Source organism: Corvus kubaryi, unplaced genomic scaffold (assembly GCF_017639235.1).
Source record: "Corvus kubaryi isolate FWS band 111438036 unplaced genomic scaffold, C.kubaryi_AGA036_p1.0 126, whole genome shotgun sequence".
NCBI lineage: Eukaryota > Metazoa > Chordata > Aves > Passeriformes > Corvidae > Corvus > Corvus kubaryi.
The window spans coordinates 2,118,299-2,130,389 of NW_024580661.1; the positions used below are offsets into that span (position 1 = coordinate 2,118,299).

Sequence of the window (12,091 nt, forward strand, 5' to 3'; positions counted from 1 at the left end):
GCCAGTGTGGTGTCCAGGGATGGCAGAGGAGCCCCAGCACCCCCCGGCTGCGCTCTCCGGACAGCAGAGGCTGAGGGATAGCTGTAGACGGATCCTACCTGAGGTCTGAGGGGGATGCGGGGCGAAATGTGGGATTCTGGCCATCAGCACAAGGCTGAAGGTCGCCCTGACCCCAGGCCATGTCCCACCCCAGCCAGCCAGAGCTGCCGGGCAGATGTTCCCTGGGAAGGAGGAGAACAAGGCAGCACAAACTCCACGGCCTGGATTGAGCCAATGCACAGCAGTTCTGTCCCAAATCCATCCCCGGGCCCCTCCTCCGGAGCCAGCAGCCTTGAGCCCCCTGTGCCCCATTCCCAGGCTCCCTTCCCGAGGCAGCAGCCCCGCTGTGGCACAGGTGGGGCCGTGTGGAACCAGAGCCGTGCAGGAAGTCAGACACCACAAGGCAGGATTCAGCAGATTCCATTTAATGTCATGTGCATATATATCCATACATTTACTTATGTCAATGGTTCGGATGTGCGTGATGCCAGGTCTTGAAAAATCTACTCCTCAGCTTACTCTGGGAGCGTGAACTCTCTCAAAAATCAGCTCAAAAGTCAGCTCGGGGTGAGGCTGGGCTGTTTAAAAACCGACTTTTAACCCCGACGTTGCCAAGGCAAAGCCGTGAACTGAAGGCAGAGCTGAGCCCTGAATTCCCACCTGGCTCTGCAAACGCTGTTGCAAAGGGTTTGGCCAGGAGCCCCCTCCCTCCTCGCATCCCTCCCTCCCTCCCTGCCCGGGAGACAGAGAACTGATAAGGAATGGGCTGCTCTTGGTTCAGCATCCCAAGCAACACCCTGCCAGCTCTCCAAGGCAGGTTTTGGCCCAGGCTGAGGAACAGGGAAGAGAAGTGGAGACAAAGCATCCCCAAAAATCAGAAAAGAAGGAAGAAATGACACTTTCACCACCACGGACACACAGAAATTAGCTTCTCTTTTCTCTTCTGCTGTCCAGGGCCCAGGAGTGGCAGTTCCCAGGGGAAGGGATGCCCACCCTGCCCTGTGCTGCATCCCAGCAGTTCGGGGTAGATTTTTCAAGGCCTGGAGATGGCTCCCAGGAAGGCTCCTCCCACCCACTCGCGCTCATCGATTGCATAGCATTTATTTCAGATAAGGCACTGTTTTGCCCAACAGCAATTCCACATCAATGCAGTTTCCATACAGTCCACATCGGATGGCCCTACAGTGCAATAACATCAACTTAAAGGCAAGGTTTGCAAGAATAAACCCAGCTTTAAATTTCAACTGAATATTAAGAAGATAAAGGAAACTACATTTTTCAAAAGCCTTTTTTATTTTCCTTCACCATTGCTGTTTTACAATACAAATATCACCTTGTGAATACACGAAAAACCTACAGAAGATAACTCTGCTTCACGTAAAATACAGAATGGATATATATATATTTTTATATATATTTTTCTCTTCTTCATTCTTTTTTAAAAAAACTATTTTTTGTTCTGCACATTGGCAAGTTTAGGATAGGAGACTTCCCCAAACATACAGTATGTATGGTAGGAGTGAAAACTTAGAATTACATGCAGTTTCTGCACAAATATTTTAAAGAAATAGATTATCTTTGTTGTTTTTCAACAACACTTCGATAGGGGATGGAGAAACCATTCGTAGTTCACTCAGTGATCATTTGTAAAATTCTTAAAAAACAGGAATTCATGGCTGTTTTGCTTTTTAAAATCCAGCTACGAAGTAGACAATAAAGAGATACTTTTTTAGCTTGACCTGCCCGCAATGTGTGAGCAAGGTCGGACCCTTTTTATTTGGTGGGGTGGGAGGTTTTTCCCTACACGTGGCAATTTCAACATTATAAGTAAATTTCCAGTTTAATTTAGCTATAAATGCAAAAATTAGTAATTATACAGTATATATAATTCTGCTTTCATGGAATACTTTATTTTAAATAAAAACATTTAAGACTGCCTACTGACCATACAATCAAGACAAGAAAGGCACTAGAAACATAGACAAATCTCTCTCTCTCCCAAGAAGCATTTTCTTTAAATTTTTTAACTCTCTGTTCTCTGACATGTAAAAATCTTTTTTAAATTTAATTTTTTTTTCATACACATTTTGAAAAATAAAGTTAGGAAATACTTAGAAAATCACTTTACATTTTTTTCTCTCTTTTTTTTTTTGTGTTTTTTTTCTTGTTTGCTTGTTTTCTTTTCTTTTTTTTGCACTTCTTTGACACAGTCAGTCACTGCAGATTCTACAAAATCAGGATTTAGCAAACCTTTCTGTGTCTATCATCTTATTCGTAGCGCGGTGCAACAGGTAGAAAGATTTCTTGATTTCACCCAAGGCAGGTATTTAGAAACCTTCATATAGTCATTTGCTAGAAAATGGCTTACAGCCCAATCTTTGGGGCAAGAGATATGAAAAGTATGTTTTCCCAAGAAAATAATATGCTTTGTTCCCAGACGTGACTGGAAAGACCAGAACTTATGATATAAAAGCTTTTCATTTATGTTGTCGCATCATATACAAAGGAACATGGTGATGGGCAAATGCAAATCCCAACTCTATCAACAAGAAATGTGTAACAGTGCGTGATAAGTTAAATTCTCTTTATTGTTGTCCAACGCAGATCCTTTGGAGAGAAAAAAAGATCACAGTGCTTACCAGGTAACTGAACAGGTCAGGTCCAGGGAGCTGCTAAAGAAAGGGTTAGGGAGCGGTGGATTTTTGTTTATGGCATCTTCTCTTGGAGTTGTGAGCACTTGGGACAGGTCCTTTCCCGGGCTGGGGTGACGCTGTTACGTGTCACTCACCAGGCGGCTGTACTTGACCTGCCGGCCCCGCGCCAGCGCCGGACACCGCAGGGGCCAGTGGTAGGAGCGAGGTACAATCCCTTGGACATTCTTCTCAAAGTACTGGAAGGGCTTGTACCACCAGACCCTTGCAAGGAGGTTAGTTTGGGAAGCTTCTTTTAGCACCTGCAGGGGGACAAGGACAGAAAAGAGGATTACCCAAGGGCAGCTCATTTATTCGCTCACGGCCGTTCATCGCTGCTGTTCCGCTTCCTGCTGCTCCCAAAATCTCACTTCCCAAACGGCTCCCAGCCTCCCCACACACACCAAACGTTGCTCACCCCTGTCTACAGGACCTCAGTTGTTTGATGGGCCCACAGGAAAGGAAGGAGTGGCCCAAAGACCGGTGTCTCCTCTCCCTTGGGAATGAAAATGCCATCCCAAAGCACGGCTGTTCCGTAAGCGCCTCTGCAATTCCAGGTAGCTTGGGAATCACTTTGTGGAGCCTGGCTGTGTGCCTGTGGAGCCATGAGCAGGGCACATCCCAACCCATCTGGAGGAGGTCAGAACCCTGCCCTGCCCTCCACACGCTCCCAGACTGCTCTCGCCCACCCTCTGCTTCTCTCAGCCATGAGCAAGGCCCAGCTCAGACACAAGCAGTGGGCAGGCCCCGATGGAACTATCCAACACCCCTGCTGCCTATTTTCTATGCCAGAGCCAGGGATCCCTGTATCCACCCACCCAAAGGGAATACACAAGCACAGGGCTTGTACACTGAGCTTAATCTCCATGTCAAGCTCACATGTCACATAAATCCACTGTTGCTTTTAATTTTAAGGCTGGGCACAAGCCCCAGCACGAGGAAGGAGAGAGCAGCACAGCAATGTGTGCTCAGGAAGGATCCAGGCACTGGCCTTTCCCAACATCCTGGCAGCTCAGGGAAGCAGTGTTGAGCCACCTCCTGAGTCACATCAGGCAGCAGAACAGGAACGTTTCCACACCAAGGGCTCTGCTGAAGCAAGTCCTCAGCAGGACTCAGGGCCACCCTGACTCCAGCTCTTCCAGCCTGGAAGCACAGCCACTCAGCAGACATGTTCTGAGCACCCAAGAATCCTCTGGGGCTGTGGGACACGAGCTGCAGAGTGTGGGCACAGACTCCTGTGGAACACGGTGCCTCCCAAGCTGACTGACCACCAAAGGGCACCTCATTTGCAATTGGGCATTTGGGGTGGAAATGCACCACAGGGCTTGGCTGTGCCCTATTGCTTCAAGCAGCACCAAACCACTGCAAAAACGAGCTGGCAGCTACAGGGCCTTCAGGGGGCTGGAGCCTGATGATCTTTAAGGCCCCTTCCAGCCCAGGCCATTCCGTGACAGTTCTGTGATAGGAGCTATAAATCTGCACTGTCACAATATTAACTCGTCTCCTACCATCGCAGTGGGTCTTTGTTAAACACAACTAACAGCATATGCCACAGACGAGCAAAAGATCTTTGGCCACGAGCACAGAAAATATTTGGACACCAATATGCTGTTAGGGACCTAAAAATGTCTCCTAACTCCCTTGTCTGCTATCACCAGGAAAGACTTGTGCATTTTGTCTCACAGAATCATGGAACACCCACAGATGGAAGAGATCCCCAAGAATCATGGATCCAGCCCCTGGCCCTGCCCAGACACCCCAACAACCCCAGCCTGGGCATCCCTGGCAGCGCTGTCCAAACGCTCCTGGAGCTCTGGCAGCCTCGGGGCCGTGCCCATTCCCTGGGGAGCCTGGGCAGTGCCCAGCACCCTCTGGGGGAAGCACCTTTCCCTCATCTCCAGCCTGAGCCTGCCCTGGCCCAGCAGGGGAGGTTTCACTTCCTCAGCATTGTCAGCTTCTCCCTGACTGCTCCAGTTCATCAGCCAGAAGAACTTGCCACCCCTTGGAAACACTTTCAAAAACTTTCCATTTTTAGCGAGGCCTCCTACTATTCCTCGAGAGACCTGTGGCACAAGCCACAGAACATAAGAAAACCCCAGCTGGCCTCAACAACCACACAAAAAAAACCCAAGGCAAAAGAATCTCAGTGGTTTGTTGTTCTATCACAAATGTGGCCACCTGGCCCCAGTTCAGAAGGACTTCAAAGACTGAGGTTACCCAGGGGAAGCAGAGCCCTGCCTGCCTTTGGGAAGACAGTCCCATATTTTTGTGGTCAAGACACAAGAAGAACCCAAATAAGGATGCCTCTTTCTCCCCTACAAACCCAACGGCGAGGGGAAGAGAGGGACTCTCCACAGGACACGGGTGAGCCTGGATATTCCTCCCCCCCCCCAAACCAGACTACAGCAGGAGCATCCAAGGAGTGGGAGGCACTCACTTGCTGGTTGGCCATTGTGTGATACCACCAGAATAGCCTTGTAGTGATGTAGTAAGCCACCACCACGTCCACAGTGTAGTGGTCATGAGCGAGGAGGATGCAGAACATCCCCACCATGCTGAGCGCCCAGCAGAGCCAGTGGTACCACCAGAGTCGCCGTGGGGAATCTGCAAAGAAGCACAGGCAGGGGTTACTTCCAAGTGGAACCTTATCAGGACTGCTGCTGTGATTAGCAGAGGTCATGGACTGCAATCCTGGCTGACACAGAGATGCCTGTGCTGAGATTAAGGGCAGGAATGCTGAGATCACAAAACAAGTATCACCCTCTTAAGGTGTAACTTAAAATTGTACTCAGGGTAATGAGATCCTTGGAAATTAGAAAGGTTATGAAATCTTTCTTATAAGAAAGATATAATATACCCTGGCCAGTCAAATTAACCTGTTTGTGTTTAGATGGGGTATTGGGAAGGAATTGTTCCCTGGGAGGATGGGCAGGCCCTGGCACAGGGTGCCCAGAGCAGCTGGGGCTGCCCCTGGATCCCTGGCAGTGTCCAAGGCCAGGTTGGACACTGGGGCTTGGAGCAGCCTGGGACAGTGGGAGGTGTCCCTGCCCATGGCAGGGAGTGGGATGACATGGGCTTTAAGGTCCCTTCCAACGCAAACCATTACAACCCCTCTGGTGAAGAATTTTTCCCTGGTATCCAACTTTTGGTGCAGCCTGAGGCCATTTCCTGTCGTGGTGGAAAATGCAGGTATTTTAACTCGAACTGTGTTCACCAGTGAGCAAAGAGAAACTCCTCAGCCAGGAAGGAATTACACAGCAGGAGAACAGCAGGGCACTCACACTCTTTGATGAACAGGTAGGTGAGGGTGAGGATGACGGTGTGGCCGCTGTACAGGTAGTCCCCACACATGTTGTGGGAGCCCGTGATGGACAAGCCTCCGCCAGCAATCAACTTCATTATCCTTCGCAGGTGAGATTCCCAGTCTCCAAAGAGCTGGTGGAAGAGCAAAACACAAAAGCACACTAAAATACCACAGCTCAGAGCAATGGTTTCAAGCAGCAATTTGGCCTTTCAGCTCTTCTACCTTTCTGCTTTGATCCACAAGATCAATCACCAGGTAAATCCACAGCCTTTCCCAAGAGCTGGAAGCACATTTCTAGCAGGAAAAAGACTGGAAATGAGACAGGAGTGTTTTGATGCTTTGCACCTCTTGTAGCTGGTGCTCAGGTGAGATTTTCCTCCTGTTCAAGAGGCAGCACACTCTAAAGTAAATGAGGTTTAACTTGGTTCACATTGTTGGTAACGGCGCAGGCCCTCCTGGTGATCGTCCAACAGAAACCAGGAGGAACTGCCCGGGCTCTACAGCCAGCTGCCAAAACAGGATCTGATGAACAGAAGAGCATCTCACTCCAAACCCTAAGGCCTTGGAAAAGTCTGCAAGATTATTTCTTTCCACTTCCCATTCCAACAGAAACATCTGCGGTGTCTGTCAGAGCACGGTGCCAGACTTGTGCTGTGAATCCACAGCAGCCCAAAACGGGGATCTCCCTCCACACCCACTGGATCTGCTCTGACCCACCCCCAACCCATGGCACTGGCTCACGGAGCATTCCTGAAAAAACTCCGGTTTGCCCAAGGAAAGCCAAATCCAAGCAAACCAAGTCCCTCCCATGAGGACACTCTGCTCCCTCTCCCGAGTGACCGAGGGCAGCTGGCACTGCCCAAGACTTTTGCTGCTCCCAGCTCTAAGCCAAGCCCAAAACAAATCTACAAAAAATGCATGGCATGGGACAACCAGGATGTGTGGAGGACCTCTGGGACCCATCGGGAAGCAGGGACCAGTGCAGGACTAATGGATCAACGCACATGTGCTGCATCCTCACCTCATTTTATGGTGTTTGAAAATCCATGGACACCATTGAACTGTCAGAAGGAAACACAGATCCCCCAGGCTGGCCATTATGCTTTTATTTTAAAGCTTGGCCTTGCTTTAAGAAGTGGAAATTAATAATTTCTGACAGACTTGAGCAAGTTCCTTTGCAGGAATTAAACATTTCCTGCTAACAGTTGCTCACAAACACTAAACTGCTCCCCAAAGCCCACTTTTCACAATCACACAGAACTCAATAAGGTGTTGAGAGGTTATTCTTTTCCCACCAGCACATTTAGAGCTTTCAAGAAAACCCAGCTTTATCCTTAATCTTATCAGGGCCCTCAGCTTGTCTCTGCTTGAGTAATGAGAAGGATTTGCCAACGCCATAAATTCCCAAAACCAGCAGATTTATTCACTTCAGCCCATAAATACCTGCGTTCTTTCTGGTTTCATTTCCTAGCAGCAGACTGCTCAAACACAGTGTTGACTCCTCTCCCACTCACTTCTCTTTCCAAAATCCCTCCAAACGCCACAAAGGCTCTGCCTTGGCAAACCCTGGCTGGACTTCCCCGAGGAACCAAAGCATTTTGGATGTGCCAATCCTCACCTAAACAGTGACAGTGCGTGGATCAAGTCCGAGCAGGATTTTACTGCCTGTACATCAGGGCTTCTACAACCTGACACCTGATTTATGGCTGTGCTTCTGCCCTTTCTCCTGCTTCAACTGAGTCACAGCACAGCCAGCCCCAGGAACTGCAGTGAGGACCAGGGTTCCAGCAATGCTGGGGTGACCAGAGATGGATTCAACAGCACCAGCCCTGTCCCATCTCCACCCTGAGCACGTGAATTACCCTTCCAGGCTGACCACAAGGGTCTTGCCCAAGCACCTCTGTCCCAGCAGCCTGGTTTCAGCCACGGCTTTCACAAGCCTAATTTATCTCTCAGAGGCAGTGCTAGATTGGGGAGGAGGTGAGAAGTCCCTGTGCTAACAGAATTGCAAAAATATGGGCAGGAGACAGCCTTAGGAAAGTCTTTTTGGGCCATTTTCAACCATGAACCACATCTGCATTTGACACACTGAGGTGTGTGTTTCTCTAGAAATCGGTGACTCACACCTGGCACAGGTTGCACACCTTCAACTCCTTCAGTGGGGACAGGAACACGCTGATCATGCAAATGAGCTGAAAACGCCATGGAAATTGGGTAACTCAGTGCTTTGAAAAGGGTGGGAATTCCTGCACTGCCCCACAGCACTTGTCAACACCTCCACTGGGAGGGCAGCCAGAGAGCAGCAGAAGGGTGTCCCTGTCACACCAAACCAACTTTCTCAAATTAAAATCATCAAATGGTTTGGGCTGGTTTGGGCTTAAAGCTCATCCCATTCCACCCCTGCCATGGGCAGGGACACCTCCCACTATCCCAGGCTGCTCCAAGCCCCAATGTCCAGCCTGGCCTTGGACACTGCCAGGGATCCAGGGGCAGCCCCAGCTGCTCTGGGCACCCTGTGCCAGGCCCTGCCCACCCTCCCAGGGAACAATTCCTTCATAACACCCAATCTAATCCTGTCCCCTCTGGCACTGGGAAGCCATTCCCTGTGTCCTGTCCCTCCAGTTCCTGCTGCAGGGTCCCTCTCCAGTTTCCCTGTATCCCTTGAGACCCTGGAAGGAGCTGTGAGCTCTCCCCACAACCTTCTCCTCTCCCGGCTGAGCAGCCCCAGCTCTCCCAGTCTGGCTCCAGAGGGGAGGTGCTCCAGTCCCCTCAGCAACTCAGTGGCCTCCTCTGGACCTGCTCCAACAGTTCCATGTCCTTCTTGTGTTGGAGGCACCAGAACTGTGCACAGAATTCCGGGGGGGTCTCATGAGGGCAGAGCAGAGGGGCAGAATCCCCTCCCTCAGAAACACTTCTTGAGAAAGCAGTTTTGGGAACAGCAGGGCGAGGGGGAAACACACAGGTTAGAGCACAGCAAGGCAGCCAGAAGGAGTTTACCTTTGGAGAACACTTGAAATGCATTCCAGGTACTGGGAGTGTAGTCACATACATGGTAATACACCGGTACAGGTATAGTGTGCCAACTATACAGAAAAATCTTCTGCTAATTATAGACCTGGCAGCGAGAAAAAACAGGCAAAAATAAGGAGGTCACTCAAGGCAATCAGAATCCACAAAGGTAAATAAAACAAACCAGCAGCTGTTTTCTCCTGATGCTTTGGAAACTCATGACACTATCGGCTTACACCTGGGAATGCTGAACTACTCCACAAGTATTCCCACGCCTTCCAGGCCAGGAACACAGGAGCAACTCAACTCACACTGCAAATCCATGGAAGTGATTACAGGAAATCTGAGGATTAGGACGCAAAAGCCTGCGCAGATTGGGTGCTGAGGACATTAAAGGGGATTTATGCCCCACACCCCTCCGTTAGCTGTGGCTGTCACTAATTTCCTATTCGAGGCAGGGCATGAAGTTACAGAATTTTCATTCTAAGATGAAAAGGAGGAGGTTTATTTCAGCTGACACACAGTTCAGTGATTACAAAGGGTCTCCTGTACAACCCAGAGGAGTGAGAGAACACATCTTTCCTGAGCAGCATTATAAAGGGAGCAATTCACATGGGCAAGGAAAGCTCCCAAATAAAAATGCAGAGCTGCTCTGGCTGCAGGACAGGCTGTTTGCAGGGAAGCCACTCAGCAGCCACAGCTGCAGAGATATTTATTAGTGAGGGCTGATGTTCACAGAGAGGGCAGATGCAGATTTGGTGTACTGTGAGGTGCTTCTGCAGAACCAGAAAGAGCACCCGGGGTATAGGATGGGCTCAGGAGGGACAGCCAGCCCCAAACCTGCCCCACCAGCGTAACAGGTAAAAACACCTCAAAGAAAGACAATTAAACCAGGACAGGAGCAACCTCTGGAGAGATCCTGAGGAGAGATCACTGCCAGGGTTACAAAAATCAGGGGCAAATCCAATTACAGCAGTTAATCACCCTTTGTGTTCCACTGGTTACAGACACTGTAGGTTTGGGTTCATTTTAAATCATTGTTTTTTGCAGTTACAGCCATTTCAAGCTGCAGGTTCTGGCATTCACAGAATCCAAGGACAGACTGGATCGGAAGGGACCTCAAAGCCCACCCAGTGCCACCCCTGCCATGGGCAGGGACACCTCCCACTGTCCCAGGCTGCTCCAAGCCCCAATGTCCAGCCTGGCCTTGGACACTGCCAGGGATCCAGGGGCAGCCCCAGCTGCTCTGGGCACCCTGTGCCAGGGCCTGCCCACCCTCACAGCCAACAATTCCTTCCCAATCTCCCATCCATCCCTGCCCTCTGGCACTGGGAAGCCACTCCCTGAGTCCTGTCCCTCCAGGCCCTTCTAAAGAGTCTCTCTCCTTCTTTCTTGGAGGTTCCCCTTTCAGGCACTGGAATTCATTTGTTGCTGTTCTGCTCACTTTTAAAAAAATAATATTCCTATCAAGTTGAGCTCTTTCGAAACTCAAAATTGGCCATCTCTGAAATTTTTCAGCGCTTTTGGCAGAGTTATTAAAGTGGAGTGCTCTGCTCTTGGAGGACTGTGACTCTGCAGTGCCAGGCCAGTAGCACCTCCAGTGTCTTTGATTTATCAGGAAAGCTTCAACTCTTGCAGTGCAAACACATTTTGCACTGGAGTGCCCACTGCTGGAGCACAGTATTCCAGATTTTTCTCTTCCCTCTCCTCGTGTAAACATGGACAAAGCTGCGAGTCAAGAATTATAATTATTAATGTTGCTCCGTGGACTGAAATTTAAGTGTGGAGGGCACCATTCCAGTGGGGCAGGGGTTTTCCTGTGCAGAGATTTTCCTCTCAGATCTCACCCTTGTGGCTTTTAGAACCAGACATGAACCTGCTTTTTTCCTTATAACATAAAGGCAAATGGAGGAGTAGGGATTAAAGACTGAGCAGCATGGTATTTTGAGAGACCAAAGAAGTGGCAGCATTTTATGGAGCAATGAACTTTGTAAAATTAAAATTACCACTTGATTTAGCTGGATTTGGCATATTTTACCTTAGGAAAAGTCTGAGAGAGCTCTGCACTGTAATATAAAGAAAAAATATTTTTTTTTTTGTATTTCCCTTTCTCCAGAGGAGTTGTGTGCTTGTGAGACTCAGAGCCAGCCAGCGAGCACAAGCTCCACCCTTATTCCTGGCCCAGAGAACTCCATTCCAGCTCTGCAGACCTCAGCAGGGAGCACGCTGCTCCTTCAGTCCCACGAGGGACCCTCAGGGCCAATCCCGGCATTGTGCTTCTCCCACAGCACCTGGGAATGCTTCCCAGAGAAGTTAACCTGCCTCAGCAGCTTCCTCGAGCTCCCTGTGGAAACTCCAGAGTGCCCAGCCCAGACCTGCTCCTGCCTCCTGGAGAGACACCAGCCCAGCCCCACGCCATGGACAGTGTTAGAATTATGCAATCACAGAATGTTTGGATTGGAAGGGACCTCAAAGCCCATCCAGTGCCACCCCTGCCATGGGCAGGGACACCTCCCACTGTCCCAGGCTGCTCCAAGCCCCAATGTCCAGCCTGGCCTTGGACACTGCCAGGGATCCAGGGGAAGCTGAAGTGAGGAAGGTCCACCTGGCCCAATGCCCTGGCCCTTTATTCCTGAAAGAAGTTTCAAAGGGAGGGCATAACCCACACCACACCACAAAAGAGATTCAGCTCTTTCTGTAGCAGTCACCACCCCTTGGGTGTGCACCATCCAAAGCCACAAGAACGAGGTCCTCCAGATAAAGCCACCCCGCTGGGCTCCTGCTCCTGCCAGCACCTCTCCTGCTCTTCCCTTTCTGCTGCTCAGCTCAGCTTGGGCCTCTCGGACTTTGATCCCTCTGCTCATGGATAGAAGAGAGGGATTTTGGTCTTTGAAGCATTCAGTGATCAGTGCATACACCGACCAAGCTCAGTGACACCTTCCCCTAACACCAGAAAAGGCCCTTCTAAAGGGGACTTCCCATGACAGGGGGTTGGAATGGGATGATCTTTAGGGTCCCTTCCAACCCCAAACATTCTGTGATTCTGTAA

At 49.9% G+C, this 12,091-nt stretch overlaps 1 protein-coding gene across 3 annotated transcripts in view; it reads right to left on the reverse strand.

The window, feature by feature from the left end:
• Positions 1 to 448: 448 nt before the first annotated feature.
• SGMS1 (sphingomyelin synthase 1) overlaps positions 449 to 12,091 on the reverse strand; it is a 66,749-nt gene continuing 55,106 nt past the window's right edge. For all 3 annotated transcript variants that reach the window (XM_042021909.1, XM_042021920.1, XM_042021930.1), the window contains exons 4-7: positions 9,031 to 9,148; positions 6,011 to 6,164; positions 5,167 to 5,333; positions 449 to 2,992 (exon numbers count right to left, since the gene is read on the reverse strand). In XM_042021909.1, coding sequence (XP_041877843.1) covers positions 2,813 to 2,992; positions 5,167 to 5,333; positions 6,011 to 6,164; positions 9,031 to 9,148 — 619 coding nt within the window. In that variant the 3' untranslated portion in view covers positions 449 to 2,812. The remainder of the gene's footprint in view (positions 2,993 to 5,166; positions 5,334 to 6,010; positions 6,165 to 9,030; positions 9,149 to 12,091) is intronic.